The sequence below is a fragment of the Danio aesculapii genome, chromosome 13 (assembly GCF_903798145.1).
Source record: "Danio aesculapii chromosome 13, fDanAes4.1, whole genome shotgun sequence".
In the NCBI taxonomy this organism is placed as follows: domain Eukaryota; kingdom Metazoa; phylum Chordata; class Actinopteri; order Cypriniformes; family Danionidae; genus Danio; species Danio aesculapii.
In genome coordinates this window covers 18,939,442-18,958,748 of record NC_079447.1, presented here as the reverse complement: position 1 = coordinate 18,958,748, position 19,307 = coordinate 18,939,442, and the positions used below count along the sequence as shown (strand labels likewise).

The 19,307-nt window shown below is 31.8% G+C and overlaps 1 protein-coding gene across 2 annotated transcripts in view; it reads left to right on the top strand.

The window, feature by feature from the left end:
• The window catches only part of macrod2 (mono-ADP ribosylhydrolase 2), an 865,478-nt gene that overhangs the window by 792,933 nt on the left and 53,238 nt on the right, over window positions 1-19,307 (top strand). For both annotated transcript variants that reach the window (XM_056470919.1, XM_056470918.1), the window contains 3 exons: window positions 248-340; window positions 16,643-16,675; window positions 17,363-17,407. In XM_056470919.1, coding sequence (XP_056326894.1) covers window positions 248-340; window positions 16,643-16,675; window positions 17,363-17,407 — 171 coding nt within the window. The remainder of the gene's footprint in view (window positions 1-247; window positions 341-16,642; window positions 16,676-17,362; window positions 17,408-19,307) is intronic.

Here is a 19,307-nt window from a genome sequence, read left to right as displayed (position 1 = left end):
AAAACTTGACTATTAGTTGATCATTTGGAAAAGTGGCATGGTTCTTTTCATTATAACAGCTATTTTTCATTTCATTACTTTAATTTTGTTATTTATTTTTGTGGATATGCTAGCATGTGTATATTGTAAAACAAAATATATAATAACTATAATTCTAATTATTTATAATTGTTACAATTAAAATGATCTACAATACTTTATTTTATTTTGATTGAAGTTCTCAATAGCTGTATCGCTTTTTTAACAGGTGAAACACAGCCTGTGGAAGGAGACGGTGGTGATGAGGAGGATGGTGACGAAGATGGTGATGAGGATGATGAGGAGGATGATGATAAAAAAGGTTTGTGAAAATCTCTGTTCAAGTTCAACTGTCAGATATCATAACATCCTTCATCAGAGCATTATTAAGAGAAATGAGAATATGTAGTTTCATCAGGATGTAGGCTGTTGAATCTTGTTTCCTGAGCCTTTAGCTTTCAATTTCTGCCATTTCAGCCTCTTCACTTGTGTGGAATCAAACAATTACTTGCTTCGCAATACGATGGACCAAAGATAATTAAATTGGTACACTGAAGGGTAGCAGCAGGCTATTAACGCCACTGTTTTTCCATTTGTCTTAAAGCCAGAGGGTTGGAGATGTTTTAATATTAGAGCAGGCAGTGCTGATGTCTTTGGGGAAATTTGCCCAAGCTGAGATTCTCTTGTCTTCAATGTGCAGCACAAACAGTGAAGTCATTTTTTTTTTTTTTTTTTTTGTAAACTGATACTTTAGCAAACAACAACCTACTGGAGTTTGTGCTTCTAAATAATAAACTAATAGCATTTATCATAGTTCTGCCAAGATGTTGAAACCATTGTCTAAACCAGGTGGTTGTAAAACTGTGGGGCATGCCAGCACCTATTAAGATGGGCACAAGAATTTGAGGTGTGCACTCGAGTAAATTATGATGTCGATTTTTATGCGTTCACTAGAGGAAATATGATTAACGTTAGCACCACAGCTAACTATCAGGCACCTGTAGAGTTAATGCGTTCCAGTAAAATATATACAAATAAAATGGACCGGGTGCTTTTTAAAATGAATGATGGTGAATGAAAGAAAGGTGGTGAGATGGTGAAGAGTGAATCCAACCACAGAATAGCATGTTGCCCTCACAGAAACAGACTCAGCCATCACACTGAATCATGGAAGCTATATAGCCTATTTATGTTTTAATGTAATTAATGCTATGCACTTTAAACGCAGCAAGTAATACGTGAATGATGTTCGCATATAAATTAAAATTTTGAATTAAAATGCATTAAAATTTTGGCTCGAGGGAGGGGTGCCTGGGGGCGCGAGTGAAATTGGACAAACTTGTGTCGTAAAAATTTGAAAACCCCTGATCTAAACCAGAGATGACAAAACAAGGGCCGAGGGCAAAAGTTGGCCCTTTGTAGGGCCAAATGAGGGAAAATGATGGGGAAGGGTTGGGGAATGCCTTTAACATAGATTCTAATTTCTATTTTAATGTAACCTTTTGTTTATTTGTTTTATTTTTGAGCTACAAAAAACAAACAAAAGTAAACCTAAACCATAAAACTTAAAACCATAAAAATCTATGCAACATTAAATAAACATTACCCAAAATATAACAGACATAGCTTGAACTTGAAATTATTTTTAATTTATGTGTATTTTTTTATTATAAACTGCACAGATATATATAAAAAATTAAATACAGTAAAAATGATTAGCCCTTCTGTGAATTTTTTTTTTTTCTTTTTTCCAAGTGAAGTTTAACAGAAGTTGGTGGGTCATTCCACTGTGGCAACCTCTGATGAATAAAGGGACTAAGCCGAAGGAAAATTAATAAATGAATGTTTAACAGAGCAAGAAATTTTTCACAGTATTTCCGATAATATTTTTTCTTCTGGAAAAAGTCTTCGGCTACAATAAAAACTTTTTTTCATTTGTTTTTTTTTTTGTTTGTTTGTTTTTTTAAGCCATTTTAAGGTGAATATTATTAGCTTCTTTAAGCAATATTTTTTTAATAGTCTCCAGAACAAATAGTATGTTTATAAATATGTTGAAAAAAATCTTCTCTCCGTTAAACAGAAATCGGAGAAAAAATATACAGGGGGTATATAGTTTAGGAGGCTAATAATTTAGGATGGCTTATAAATCTGACTTTAACTGTATATATTAAACAAAGTTAATTTTAGTCTATTACAATACATTTATTTTATTTATTTGTTTCTAATAGAACCTTAATAAATTGATGTGTTATATGCTGCACATTTTATGTACTGATCTTAGCAAAAACTAATCCAGTCCCAAACCCACTTGTTTTAACCTTCACAGGATGATGTGAAATTTGATATGATATAAATCTCTCTCTCTCTGCAGACTTTGAGCTCAAACAGCAGCCAGCAGTTTTTGTCATGAAAGCGCGAAGAGCAGAACAAAGCGTGTTAAAGCAGCTCAGTCTATGATTTATCCACAGGTGTTAGCCATAGACGTCCTCCAACATCAAATACACAACCTGTAATGCAGAGAACAAGGCATAGAGGCGCATTAAATTCTAGTTTCTGAAATCAGCTTTTGATTAATAGAAAATGAGCTTTCCCTTCACAATACCCATAACTGTCCAATACACACATTACACAAATTGCCTCCGAACCAACAGAGGGTGCCCTTATTTAAAGAAATAAACAAAGAAATAAACATGCAAGAGAATCACAATAAAAGGAGAGAATAATTCACTACTCCTGAGTGAATAACTTTAATAAAGATGGGTGCGGCGATGCGGGGGTGCAGTAGGTAGTGCTGTCGCCTCACAGCAAGAAGGTCGCTGGTTCGAGCCTTGGCTGGGTCAGTTGGCGTATCTGTGTGGACTTTGCATATTCTCGCCATGTTCGCATGGGTTTTGTCTGGGTGTTCCAGTTTTCCATACAAGTCCAAAGACATGCGGTACAGGGGAATTGGGTAGGCTAAATTGTCTGTAGTATATGTGTGTGAATGAGATTGTATGGGTGTTTCCCAGTGATGGGTTGCAGCTGGAAGGACATCCGCTGCGTAAAAGGTATATTGGATAAGTTGGCGGTTCATTCTGCTGTGGCGACCCCGGATTAATAAAGGGACTAAGCTGAAAAGAAAATGAATGAATCAATGAAGATGGGCACAATATGGAGTATTTCACAATATTTACTGGTGTTTACTGCGATAATATTGATAATGATGTTTCATATGTATCTACTGAGAGTAAAAGTATATAATTTAAGAGAGAATTATGATTATTCCTATCTTTTTTTAACTTAACATGGAGGAATGTGAGCAGACTTGTAATGTAATAACCTTTTCATTCATACTGGAAGCTAGAGGGCGCCTTGCACGCATAAACTCCATACATTTATCACAGAAGTCTAAATAAAAATGGAAAAAAGATCAAAATGCTTAAATGGAATAAATATGTAGACAATAAACACACGATATGCGGCAACAAATGGTTTATTCACATTCTTCTTTGTCATTCTGGATATTTTTGTTAGTATATAATATTTGTATGATGCAATGCTAATCACCATAGCTTTTTTCACTGTATAGAATACAATAAAATAGTATGATTTATTCCTAATCCTGTAAAGAATCCATATCTTGTCACAAAATGAATTTATTTCAAAGACTGGACTGATGCTATAAAGTGAATTTGGAGTACGAGTCAGTAAATCTCTTTGATAGTAATCTCATACACGTGCAAAACTGTATCACACATGTGCTACTGTAGTAGACATACGGAAGGATTTTTTTCACATTTTACAGCCCTGACCAAACCACTTCCAGATTGTAGAGTAAGATTCCAGATTGTACGTTTTATCGTTGTTATCATAGGAAGAAAAATTGTGGGTATATTTTGTTACCATTGTATTGCAAATCATAAAATATCACCCATTCCTACGAGTAATGAGAATAACAGCATTACTAACACTTACTTTTGGCAGTACCGAGTAATCAAACAATTACTGTTTCCCCAATCTCATCGCTTTTACCGTTACTGACAATAAAATGTGGCATAATTGTAAACATACATAATTGGATCTTTACCTCTATATTTGTTATATATTTTAGGAAGCATAATTTATATTTAGACTTATTTGCTTGCCTGTTGTGGTCTGCACAATACATATTTAAAGTTCAAAACCATCTATTATGTTTTATTGTTTCACAATAGAAAGGATAATGTTTACAGTAAAATAATACATTTAACATGTGTCTCTCACAATGTCTCACAACAACATTAGTAATATTACAGAATAGGGTCAAGTGTTTTATATTTATAATTCATTAAATGTTCTGTCAATTTCATATAACACATTTAATATTGGGGAAATCCAAGTTGTTTTCCATTTAAAAAAGTAACATAATAGTTATTTTTCCTGGTAATTAGTTACTGTTATAATGACATAACTAAGTTACTCTGTGATAATTAACTAGTTACTTGTCTAGGACTGATGGGACTGATCCCTATACTATACTATACTATACTATACTATACTATACTATACTATACTAGACTAGACTAGACTAGACTAGATAGACTAGACTAGACTATACCATACTATACTAAATAGTATAGAAAGAATCTTAGATTTAGTTACTTGATTTTCTATACAATTTCTATGTAGTAGGCTATTATTTTTAATATGCTAAATTGTTTTTCTTTTAATTATTTAATGTTTTAATTAGTTTGTTAATTATGAAACTGCACAATAATACTAATAATTAAGGGCTATAGGGGAATTTACTGATAGTGTTTCCGTCACAAAGTTTTTCTTCGGGCCCCTAGAAGTAAAGTCTGATATTACAGTACCACCAAATCCTTGGCGCTCCAGTTCGTCTATTGTATTCGCACCGGCCACAACTTTGTTTTTCTTGAAGAGAGGAGGTTGATGTAGAGCCGTAGTGGGATTTTGCTTTGTATTACACATTCAGTAGTGTCCCCGAGGGGCCGCTCTCTAACTGAGGGCAGAGCGTGAGGGCCACTAATGACAGAGAAACATTAGTGCTGCTCTCCCTAAAGCAGCGCTTCATACATTCACAAGCTCAGGGGACAACCGGCCCCGAAACCACTGATCTGGAGCTCTCTCTGTGCTCCTCGGTGGGTTACCTGTGAAAACAATGCAGTCTGACTGCAGAGAAGATCCCACTCGCCTTCCAACTAACATGCCAACATTTGATGGCACAGTTCTCTTTGATCCTGATCTCTTTGTAACTAAAACTAAATTTTTATATAATTAAAAACTACACAGACAAAAATAGATCATGCACAAATGCAACAAAATGTCTAAAACTTGAATATAAAAAATAGAATACCATGCACAAACAGAATTAATATAATGCTTTTAATTATTGCCTAATTAAGTTCATACTGTAATTTCTTTTTTGTAAGTGAACTAAAACGAGAACTATAAATACATAAATTACTATAATAATAGAATTAAATAACTTTGTAATAAAAAACTGTCAACATTTTTTATTTAGTTTTAATTAAGGTCCTAAAATAAGCAATACTATTCTATATTACTATTCTATATTGTTTTACTAATACATCTAAGTAAAGGGTAATGTATATCCAGCCAGTCATCTAGTTTTAATACGTTTTTTGTGCAGAATTAAGCCCAACAGGCTTATTTAAATATTTTATTTAAATCAATACTTTATTATATTTTTTAAAAAGGTTTTATGTTAAATAAAACATTAAGTAAAACTCATTTAAAGATTAATTTATATTAATGTGGTTTAATTGTATGTAATTTTTATAATAAAATTAATAAAATGTGTAATAATAATAATAATAATAATTATAATAATAATAATAATTATTATTATTATTATTATTATTATTATTATTATTATTATTATTATTATATATTTTTATTATTATTGTTAAACACTATTTTTTAATAATATAAATTACATAAAATTAAAGCACATTAAAATGAATTATTAGTGTTATTCATATTATATCATATAATTCATTATTATTATTATTATTAATATTATTATTATTATTATTATTATTATTATATAATTATATTATTATTATTATTATTATTACACGTTTTATTTTTTTATAATATAAATTACATAAAATTAAAGCACATTAAAATGAATTATTATTCATTATTATTCATATTATATCATATAATTCATTATTATTATTATTATTATTATTATTATTATTATTATTATTATTGTTATTATTATTATTATTGTTATTATTATTATTATTATTATTATTATAAAGCAAATAATACTTCAATTTATATCTAAATTATAATTTATTTATATAATACTTAAATGAGGCGACGCAGTGGCGCAGTAGGTAGTGCTGTCACCTCACAGTAGGAAGGTCGCTAGTTTGAACCTCGGCTGGGTCAGTTGGCATTTCTGTGTGGAGTTCTCCCCCCGTTTGCGTGGGTTTCCTCCGGGTGCTCCGGTTTCCCCCACAAGTCCAAAGACATGCGATACAGGTGAATTGGGTACGCTAAAATTGTTCATAGTGCATGAGTGTGTGAATGAGAGTGTATGGGTGTTTCCCAGTGATGGGTTGCAGCTGGAAGGGCATCCGCTGCGTAAAAAGAGTTGGTGGTTCAGTCCACTGTGGCGACCACAGATTAATAAAGGGACTAAGCCGAAAAGATGAATGAATGAATACTTGAATAAATAATTTTCTGTTCTATTCACACATTATTGCCATCCACACCACATATTGCACAACGTATTATTCCAGCATTGCTGTGAGACAGAGAGGGTTTCAGAGGGCATTATCAGCGTCTGGCAGGTTTAGTCTCAGTCAGTGAAGACACATGGACCCATCAGCACTGGCCTGTGGCCTAAAAGAGCCGCCGAGCCACAGACGCTGGACTTCTCCACTGAGGTCTTGAGGGATAAAGTGATTTGTGATGTAATCCACATGAAATCCATACATGAGGGGACGCTGGGAGGAGAAATGAGAGAGATTGTTCAGGCTCCTCTGAGTGTGTGTGTTTAGCGAGTGTGTGATGTGGCCTTTCAGAGATTAGGAGGTGGCAGGTTAGATGGGTGAATCGGGAGGTGGAACTGTTAACTGTGTGCTCAGCAGATGGAGACAGCAGACGGAGAGAAGAACAACTCTGTGTGGAGGAAACGTGGAAAGATCCAAATCAACTTAGAACACATTTACTTTGATTCTCTTTCAGTTTAACCTTCTTAGTTATGCTCTCTGTATATGTAAAACTAAATTCTACTTCTACTCACATTTGGCATAATAAATGAGGCATATTAAAATATAAGAAAAAAAGTTAAATACAAATAAAACATTCAGACTATCAACGAAACTACAAATGTTGTTTAGTTATATTAAAATATTGTGCTGAATGAAATTCCAGTGTATATGAAGCCTAAAAAATGGGCACATTCAAAATTAATTTTTTTATTTATGTTTTGTTGTAGTTTTTTGCTTTGTTTTTGATTTGTGTGTAATGTTAAAATCTTAAAATCATGAAATATTAGGGATTTTGTTCATCACTTTAAATGTTTTAGTTTGAACTTTCAACTTTGTTTCTATTTTTCAAAATGTTATTGTTTTTGTCTTTATGATATTGTTGCACGTTTTGCCTTTTGTTATGGTTAGGCTATTTTCAGCATCATTTTCCGCTCATCAGTCACTTAAATGAGATATATGATATGATACGATACGATACGATACGATACGATACGATATGATATGAGATATGATATGATATGATATATGAGATATGATATGATATGATATGATTTGAGATATGATATGATATATGAGATATGATATGATATGATTTGAGATATGATATGATATGATATGATATGATATGATATGATATGGTATGATATGATATGATATGATATGATATGATATGATATGATATGATATGATATGATATAATATGATATGAGATATGATTTGATATGATATGATATGATATGATATGATATGATATGATATGATATGATATGATATGATACCCCATTTTGGAAAATGAATATTTTTATCCATTTCTCAGTGAATATAGGCAATGTATTTTGGTGCATTTAAACAAAACAGATTTATTTATTAAAATAATATTTTAGTCAGCAAATATATTTAGAAATTCAAAGATAATATAAATAAATGATAAAATTCCAGCAGAATATTGCAAAAAAAAAAAAATAAGCTACAAAATTTCAACTAAAGTTTGAGTTTTTGATTTTTCCTCTTTTTTTATTTGTATTTAATACTTTTCTGTAACATATACATTTTGGTGTGCTAGACTTGGTGGGGGAATCAAGCTCAAACTATTTTATTATTATGCAAAGCAGTTTTTTAAACTTTCAACTTTTCATTTTTCAAAATGTTATTTTTCTACACTGTGCCATTTTTTTATTATGTTGTTGCACATGTTTTGCGTATTATGGTTAGGCTATTTTTCAGCATCATTTTATATTATACAGCATATGATATGATATGATATGATATGATATGATATGATATGATATGATATGATATGATATGATATGATATGATATGCAAAGCTGTACCTGTTAACTAAGGCAAACGTGTCAGTAAATTGTACATTTAGAGAGCTTTAGGTAAAAAAATGTCCACTTTAAATACTTGGTGTTCTTGTTTCTGTTCATTTATTTTCAAAATCTGAGGTAAATTATCCATTGTTGTTCTCATATTGCTATTAAATCCATGGGGGGGAAATCAAGCTCAAACTATTATAATATTATGCAAAGCAAAGCAGTTACTGATTCATAGTTATTTTAACTTTCAACTTTGAGTTTCCATTTTTCAAAATGTTATTTTTCTATACTGTCATGTTTTTTTTTAAATATTGTTGCACACGTTTTGCCTGTTATGGTTAGGCTATTTTTCAGCATAATTTTTCCGCCGCTCATCAGTCACTTAAGTAATATAATATAATATAATATAATATAATATAATGTAATGTAAAGTAATGTAATAAATATAATATACAAAGTTGTACCTGTAACTAAGGCAAACATGTCAGTAAATTGTACATTTTAAGAGCTTTGGTTAAAAAATGTCCACTTTAAATATTTGGTGTTAAACTTGGTGCTCTTGTTTCTTTTCGTTTATTTTCAAAATCTGAGGTATATTATCTATTGTTGCTTTCATATTGCTATTAAATCCATGGGGTGAAAAATCATGCTCAAACTATTTTAATATGCAAAGCAATCTGCCTTATTTTGCAGTTCATTATAGGCCATTGAAATTCAGCTTTTTAGTCAGTGAAAGTCTGGAATTTTTATATTTGGCTAAGAGCGGGAACCCTTAATTATTTAAACATTTTTGTGTTGTTCTTCGTTTTTTTTTAAAAGGATAAAAGGATAGTTCACCCCAAAAATACATTTTACTCACTATTTACTCACTCTCAAGTGGTTTCAAAACACACACACAAAAAAGAAATTTTGAAAAACGCTGAAAACCTATAACCTCTGACTTTCTTAGGAGGAAAAAATAATACTATTAATTTATATTCATTATTCATTCAGATATACTATCTCATTAAAGAAAAAAGGTGATTAAATGATGACAGAAATCTTCATTTTTGGGTGAACTGCTATTTTAATTTCTAATTTTAAGCCTTTTTTATATTATTTTTTTGTTTTCACCTCTATATGCACTATTGTTAAAAATAAAATGTATTATTATTATTATTATTCAATATTATCTTTATTGTCAGGGTGGCATGGTGGCTCAGTGGTTAGCACTGTTGCCTTACAGCAAGAAGGTTGCTGGTTCAAGTCCCGGCTGGGCCAGTTGGCATTTCTGTGTGGAGTTTGCATGTTCTCTCTGTGTTCGTGTGGGTTTCCTCTGGGTGCTCCGGTTTCCCCCACAATTCAAAGACATGCGCTATAGGCGAATTGGATGAACATTTGTGTGTTTGAATGTTCGTGTATGGGTGTTTCCCAATACTGGGTTGCAGCTGGAAGGGCATTCGCTGTGTAAAACTTGTGCCAGAATAGTTGGTGGTTCATTCCGCTTTGGCAACCCTTGATAAATAAGCGAATGGGCCAAAGGAAATTAACACTCACCAAAAACAACAACAACAAAAAAACTTTAACAAACATCTTAAACACGGGGAAAAACATTGTGTGTGTACAGAAAGAGAAAGGCAAGGGAACAGAAAATAAAACACAAGAAGATGGGAAGAAAGCTCGATCAGGAGGAGGTCAAGCGACAGGAAGCTTCGCTGATGCATTCATACCGAGGGTGGGCAGCTTGACAATTGTTTATTGTAGAGAGAGGCTCAAGTGTCTCCAAGTCCACAGTTTCACACAGCTGGAAACACGGTGGTTAAACTGCGAATCCTGACAGAGAAAGAGAAACCATGCGAACAACACGCAGCTCTTCAAACTTGTAACCGACACACACACACTGTCATGCAGAAGGAAGATTCTGGTGTGCATCTGTTGATTGTGACACTCTCGCTCACCTTTCTCTCTCATGTCTCATACATTTTTCATGCTTCCTTTTTTTTCACTGACAGGAGAGAGATTTTCTCTGCCGAGTAAAGGAAGGAAGTGCTTGACTAGTCTGCCGTTTGATTCTGTATGATTACAGTTGCATAGTAATACAAGTCTAAATGTATGGTATTAGAAATATTTTCTAGATGGCTCGCAGAAGTGTTTCTTCTCGTATCTAAGCGAGCCGCCTCCTCTTGAATGTGTGCATTCATTTGTGCCGGTGGTGTGTTTGCGAACTCTGTTACACTACTGCCATCTGCTGGTGATTTGAGTCAGTAATGCATTAAAGTTCATAGGCTTATTCAGCATATTTGCTTCATAATTTGTAAAATAATGACATCCAATGTGGTTTTCACAGCTTCAGGTGTGCTTTAAGTCTCTCAGAAGTTTATAGTCAAGCTTAATGTCTTTGCTTAGCTTGGTTTATGTTGATTACATGTATAATACACAAGACAATGAAGCAATCCTGTCAAACGCGTGCGTGCGTGCGTGCGTGCGTGTGTGCGCGCGCGCGTGTGTGTGTGTGTGTGTGTGTTTTAATCATCCAGAATTGGTAAAAATCAACCTCAAACTCTTTTAGACATCTATATTTAGTTCTATACCAGGTGTAAACAGTGCCATGACTGGGATTTAAATATCCCAGTACTGAATATACTTCGCTATACTTCATGTATATTACACACATAATCAAGAAAAACTGTGATTGTGAAAAGACACAAAGCCAGAGTATACACTTTGCAGGAACTGAAAGGAAATGTGAAGCTGTAAAAAGCATGTGCTGTGGTTTTAAAATTCTTTAATGTTAAAAGGTTTTTACAAGTCAAGACATTTTACAAGTTCCCTAAAGTTAAACAATTCAGCCAGCTTCCAGGTCTGGCGGGAGCACTTTTAGTTTAGCTTAGCATAAATCATTGAATTGGATTAGACTATTAGCATCAGCCAAATGGAGAGTATTGTTCCTAGCCATATAGAACTACACTGAAAAAAAATATTCAAAGATGATTCCTTGGATTTACTAAATTGTTTTAAGTTAAGTGGTTGTAAACAATTTATTTGGGCTGCATTTAAACAAACACATTAAGTTACTAAGAACATTAGTACATTTAATTTGTTTGTTTAAATTCAACACACACATACGTTTGACAGGATTGCGGTTGCAATAAAGATTCTTGTGTGGTTGAATACACCAAAACAGCCACAAAAGACCAGCTACTCTCCAGGCCTGGTTCAACACCTTCAAGCAATGAGTTGTAGAAGCTATAATAATAGGATATTGTGATCAAACCGACGGTAATTGCTTGTGATTAACTTTTTTTTTTTTTTTTTTTTGTGATTGTTTACCGAAAAATCATTTACTCCCCATATTCTGTTGAAAAGAAGAAATTGTGGAAAATGTTGTAAACTGGTTGCCATTAGCTATGTTTCAATCCAAAATTGCAAATTACTGGAAATATCGCATAAAAGACGTGCAAGTCATGCAGCGTTTCCATCCAACGAGTCAAAGCGAACAAAATCTTCACTTCCTGATTAACTGGTGTCAAATATCAACAGTAGAAACAGAATTTGCTGTGGTAGGAGAAGCTGCATGAATCTTTTCTTCATTTAATAAATAACCTGCAACTCAGAAGGCAATCCTGACACTCAGTGATCGCGCGGTGGCGTTTTGAAGGCGTGAGACTCAAAGCACAGACGATCTTGATTCTGGAGGTAATTAATACTATAATAGCACTAATACTGAAATGGTTAAGACATTTCAGTTGTTTTACAATGTGCTCAGCCTGCTGGTTTGTCCATTCACACACATTTTTTATCATCACATGAACTCTTATAACAAAATCACATGACCTTTTTTAATGCACATAATGGAATTTATTTGGTTAAAGTGTTTCCATCATAGTTTAAGCTCCTCTTTTCTTATCAAATAAAAAGTTTATCCTACTCAATCATATGTTTTTTATATGCATATTCAAAATTTATGCGCATCTTGGTGTTTCCATCAACCGTTTTTTATGCACATATTCAAAATGCGCATAAAAATAAGTGGATGGAACCGTAGTTATTGACATCCATAGTATGAATGTAAATAGTTACCGGTTTCCCACATCCTTCAAAATATCTTTAAATAGACAATAAAACTCCCAGTCTAATTTAAAATCAAGAAAATAGCTTACTCATATTTTAAAGCATCTAAACTTTCCACCTTTTGCAACTTTTTTTGCTTTTAACTGTTTCCCATGTGATCACACAAGCACACATGACTCATTTCAGCTCTCGTCTCTCAGAATAATTTGGCTTTGTCTACAGGTTATAAACAACATCCCTCACTGGTGTACGTGATGACCAAATGACCTCACAGTGAAGCTGAGAGGATTTATCATCTCTGTATTTTAGAATCCAATTTATCTGCAGGTTTCTCACAAGAATACCATCAAAGACAAGGGTGGATGTCAGCCTCTTTAGAGAGAAGAGGATGCCGTGACTGCACCCCACACATGGGATCATGGGTTAACGTAGATTTAAGTATCCTTCCTTACTGTGAATGGAAGATATGATGTTGTTAACAATATTCTCAAGAGGCAATTGAGCATGAATGACTCAAATCAAAAATAAAAGTATAGATATCCTAATCAAATCTTACCCCGGTAAACATTGAAAGTCCTCCTTTTTAGTTTTGCTTTAACTCAGTTTGTAAATTCTGTTAATACTTTACTGTAGACTCGCTCTGACTGAGCCATTTGAATCAGTGAGTCGTTAACTCTACATCCCTTCTAACATGATCATTTGAAGCTATGAATCACTCTGTAGACTTGCTCTGACTGGATCCTTTGAATCAGTACTGTAGTGATTTATATCACTGTATTTGAATCATTGAGTCACTGACTGTAGACTCATTCTGATTGGATAATTTAAATTTATGTATCACAATGTAAATTTCCTCTAGCTGAATCCTTTGAATCAGTGAGTCGTTAACTGTAGACTGACTCTGATCAGATCATTTGAATCAGTGAATTGTTAACTGTAGACTCGCTCTAACCAGATCATAGACTCTATAGACTCATAGACCAGATCTGTAGACTCACTCTGACTGCAGTATTTGAATCATTGACTATAGACTAACTCTGATTGGATCATTTGAATCTGCGAATCACACTGTAACACTGTAGATTTGCTACAGCTGGATCCTTTGAATCAGTGAGTCATAAACTGTAGACTCACTCTGGTCGGATCATTTGAATCTGTGAATTGTTAAACTGATTCGTAACACTGTGGATATGCTCTGACTCAATTATTTGAATCTTGAGTGACTGACTTCACACTATGTCTGATCAAATAAATTGAATCTGCGAATCATACTGTAATACTGTAGACTTGCTCTGTCTGGATCATTTGAATCAGTGAACTATTAACTGCAGACTCACTCTGATTGTATCCTTCTGGCTTGGAACTACACTTAGGTATGGCAGCCAAGAATGTTTTCACTCTTAGATGCCGTTTGGAGGGCAATAAATCCCATATTGAGTGCAATGTAACTGCGGACTCTGGCTCTGACTGGGTTATTTAAATCTGTGAGTTTTAGTCTCACTCTGACTGAATCATTTGAATCAGTGAGTCTTTAGTCTCACTTTTACCTGATCATTTAAATCAGTGAAACAATGACTGTAGACTCGCTCTGACTTGACTATTTAAATCAGTGAGTTTCAGTCTCACTCTGACTGAATCGTTTGAATCAGTGAGTCTTTAGTCTCACTTTTACATGATCATTTGAATCAATGAGTCAATGACAGTAGACTCGCTCTGACTGGACTATTTGAATCAGTGAGTTTTAGTCTCATTTTGACCGGATCATTTGAAACAGTGAGTCTTTAGTCTCATTTTGACCTGATCATTTGAATCAATGAGTCAATGACTCTAGACTCACTCTTACTGGACTATTTGAATGAGTGACTTTTTAATCTCACTCTAACTGGATTATTTGAATCAGTGAGTCAGTACTGTAGACGCGCTTTTGACTCGATTATTTGAATCAGTGAGTCTTTATATTCACTCTGGCTGGATCGTTTGATTCAGTGTGTCAATGACTCATATGAACTTAAGGAATTGATTTCTCCAGTTCACAAAATCAATTGTTCAGAGCAATTACTAAAGTGATTGAACAGATTAACTGACAAGATTCTGGCGTAAGGGTTTAGAATTTTGTCAAATAAATGATTTTTTCTAAATTTTATTTAAGTATTTAAGCTTAAAATGCATTAAATTATTCAGTAAAATAATGTGTATTACATTACTTGTATTTGTACAATACTTGTACTTTAGGTTTACAGTATATCTGTCACCATGATGGAGTTTAGTAGTTGATGGTGTGAGTGTCATCTATATATTAGTGTGTTAATGAAATTATGTATTACTGTAAAGATGAGAAATTCTTTTATGGTTTCTACCAAATTTTTTATGATACAGTTCTGGTGACCACAGCTGCCAGTATTTAAATTTAACAGTTTTTTTTAATAGTGTAAAAGTTCACCTAGAGGACAGAAAAGTTGAGCTCCAGCCACTGCTGAAATGGCCTTTGCCCTCTATATGAATAAAAAGCCACTATAACATAATCTGCTGTTATTGGTTGATCAATACTGAATTTAAAGTCTCAAAGGTCCAGTGGGTGTAAAGCAGGATTTGACTGACAGCACCACTAGAGGCAAGACAAACAATAAAAGACCTTTTTATGAAGGTCTGCCATATTGTGTTTGTTTTATTTTTTCACTGTGTGTTTGGTGCGAAAATAAATTGCTCAGACATTGGGAAACTGCTTCTCACACCAGCTTGTTAAAAAGCCAATTATGTCAGTAGTGTAATGGCCATTGTCAAGCACAGCGGATTATTTGTGTCCGTGTCTTCATTTTTCAATTTGTCCGAAACCCTGTACGGTTCAAAAATACAGAGTAAGAGAGGAGACCAGAAGAGTATCATGATATTACTAAAAGGAGGAGAGATGTTGAGTTAGAGCACTAGAGTGGCTGAAAGGGACAAAATTAAACCCACCGGGGATAAACATGTTCATGTAAACCCATGGGACACGGCAGCAGCTCATGGGACGTGTCTGTGTTGTGTGTGGGGTTTGCTGAGATGTATTTAGTTGTCCGTTGGGAATGCATTTTGGTGGGGAGATATTGAGAGAGCATGAAATTAGTGCTGCGATGAAACCTCCTGTAAGCCAGAACTATTATAAATATTTGATGTAAAACATGACCACAGCAGTAGAGAGCCTTCCTCAAGACAAATGTGGACTACTTTATCAAGGATCTTAAGGGAAGATTAATGTCCCAGACTACATTTTAACATACTCATCAATGTGCTGGGGGTTATGATACTGTAATACATTTCCCCCCCATTCCGTTTCTGTTTAGGGTTGTCTTTTCTCCTGTCTTCTTTTTAATGTTTATGTTTTGATTTTGTTTGTTTTTTTCTTGTGTTTTGTTTCTTAGTTTGTACATGTTTTTGTTTTGTTGACTTTTTTTTCTTCTGATTTGTTTTGTATACTTTTTTTTTTACTTTTTTTTTCTGTGTTTTTTATGTATTATTATTATTTACCATGGTTTTATTGTATTTTCTGCTTGGGTTTGTTTTTAATTATAATTTTGTTTGGGTTAGTTGTGCTTTGTTGTGTTTTTCTCACCTTATTTTGTTTTGCTTAGATTCGTGTTTGTTGAGATTTTGTCCTGCTTTGTTTTTTCTTCTGTTTTGTTATGAATTATTTTCCTTTGTTTAGTTTGTGACAGAAGAATTGTGTCACACCATGTGTCTTTATTATAAATAAATACATCAAGGGTTATCTGTTTTCTCTTTTGCTTAATTTTTGTTTGGTTTTGCATTCTGTTTTGTTTTGTACAACTTATATGCCTTCTTGTGTTTGGGTCATCTTTTTTGTTAAAGTTTTTTTTGTCCTTTTTTATTTTTTATGTTTTGTTGTTTTTTTACCTTTAGATTTGTTCTTAAATGTTGTTTTCCTTTGTTTTGTTTCCGCCTAAAAATGTAGTAGCATGTATGCTTAATCTATGCTTAATCAATAAATGCATGTGTTTATTTCTGACTTTCTGTTTTTGTGTTTTTTAGATCAAAAGGATATCGAAATGATGAGCCAGACAGGTAGGTCTTTCTTGTATGATCATTCATAGCTAAGGGAATTTTGTTTTCCCTGGAACTGATCTTCTGGTATAAAACCTTAAAGTCATTTCCAAGTAGTTATAGTTTACAAGCAAGAAAAGCAGATCTGCAGACTTACTGTACTTCTTTATATTTCTTTTCTGAAAGACACATCACTTTGAAATCTCTTGTTATCATAATGTTTAACTTGTGTTATTGGTGTCATTTGTCTAAACGTAATAATTTATTTTATCCACTGCAACCTGCTGCTGGTTTTTGCTCCTCCGAACAAATTCAACTCCTGAGCCAGAACACCACAACACGATTTTAAATAGTCAAAACTTTGTTAAAGATGGGATTAAAAAACTTGTGATTTTGTATTATCAAAATTTATTATCGCACTGAAGTTTCTCTTTCTCAGTGTGCCATTAAAAAAAAGATGTTTGATAATCAAACATCAGCTGGAGTCTTCCCTGTTCCTCTTCACAGAAGAATTTGCTCTTTCATTTCAGCTTGCCAGCAGCAGGAGTGATTAGATAACAATCATCTTCTCTTCTTTAATATGGGATTAGCCACTGCAGTCTGATGAAAGCACCACAAAAAGATTTTTCTTGCTTGATTTTTTTAGGAGGGATTTAAGAAAGAAAGACACAAATCTTGTCATTAAGTTTTTCTCTTGTTTGATTTCAGAGGAAACCCAAGAAGATGTGCTGATGGATAGCCAGAAGCCAGAAGGTTTTTATCTTTCTGTTTCTCTTATCCAGTATTAGTCTGGATTACTATAAGCATCAACAACATAATGCTCATGCACAGAACACGTACAGTAGCCCATGAATGAAATTGATGAAATAACACTGTGTTAAAATAAGTGTAGCCTGTTTTATATGCAAAAAATACTTCATAGAATTTAGGTTCTAATGTATTGTTTGGTCAATTACATTACAGGTATATTATAGTTCAAATTATGGTTTAAAGTATTTGGACTCTTTCTTGTTCACTTAACACATCAATCTGAAAAAGATCTGAAAGTGAAGAGAGCTGTGAAAAATAAACTCACTATTACTTCGCTTTGCATTTATTTGATCAACATATATGATTTGAATTTAAAATAAATTTTTACAGTGTTTTGTTTTGTTTTGTTTTGTTTTGTTTTTTGTTCTGAAACGTGAAGAGAAAAATTAACTCACCATTAGTTCTCTTTGCATTTATTTGATCAAAATATATAATTTGAATTTAAAATAAATATTTTCAGTACTTTATTTTATTTTGTTTTATTTTATTTTATTTTATTTAAAAATCTAAAAAGTGAAGAGAGCTGTGAAAAATGAACTCAACATTAGTTTGTTTTGCATTTATTTGATCAACATATATGATCTGAATTTAAAATAAAATAAAATTAAATAGAATAAAATAAAATATTGAAAATATTTATTTTGTTTTCATTTATTTTATTTTAGTATTTCTTATTTTATTTTCTTATTTTATTTATTTATTTATTTTTATTTTATTTTATTTAAAAACCTAAAAAGTGAAGAGAGCTGTGAAAACAAAACTCAACATTAGTTTGTTTTGCATTTATTTGATCAACATAAATGATCTGAATTTAAAATAAATATTTTCAATATTTTATTTTATTCTATTTTATTTTATTTTGTTTTCATTTATTTTATTTTAGTATTTCTTATTTTATTTTCTTATTTTATTTATTTATTTATTTTTATTTTATTTTATTTAAAAACCTAAAAAGTGAAGAGAGCTGTGAAAACAAAACTCAACATTAGTTTGTTTTGCATTTATTTGATCAACATAAATGATCTGAATTTAAAATAAATATTTTCAATATTTTATTTTATTCTATTTTATTTTATTTTGTTTTCATTTATTTTATTTTAGTATTTCTTATTTTATTTTATTTTATTATTTTATTTATTTATTTATTTTTATTTTATTTTATTTTATTTAAAAACCTAAAAAGTGAAGAGAGCTGTGAAAACAAAACTCAACATTAGTTTGTTTTGCATTTATTTGATCAACATAAATGATCTGAATTTAAAATAAATATTTTCAATATTTTATTTTATTCTATTTTATTTTATTTTGTTTTCATTTATTTTATTTTAGTATTTCTTATTTTATTTTCTTATTTTATTTATTTATTTATTTTTATTTTATTTTATTTAAAAACCTAAAAAGTGAAGAGAGCTGTGAAAACAAAACTCAACATTAGTTTGTTTTGCATTTATTTGATCAACATAAATGATCTGAATTTAAAATAAATATTTTCAATATTTTATTTTATTCTATTTTATTTTATTTTGTTTTCATTTATTTTATTTTAGTATTTCTTATTTTATTTTATTTTATTATTTTATTTATTTATTTATTTTTATTTTATTTTATTTTATTTAAAAACCTAAAAAGTGAAAAGAGCTATGAAAACAAAACTCAACATTAGTTTGTTTTGCATTTATTTGATCAACATATATGATCTGAATTTAAAATAAATATTTTCAATATTTTATTTTATTCTATTTTATTTTATTTTGTTTTCATTTATTTTATTTTAGTATTTCTTATTTTATTTTATTATTTTATTTATTTATTTATTTTTATTTTATTTTATTTTATTTTATTT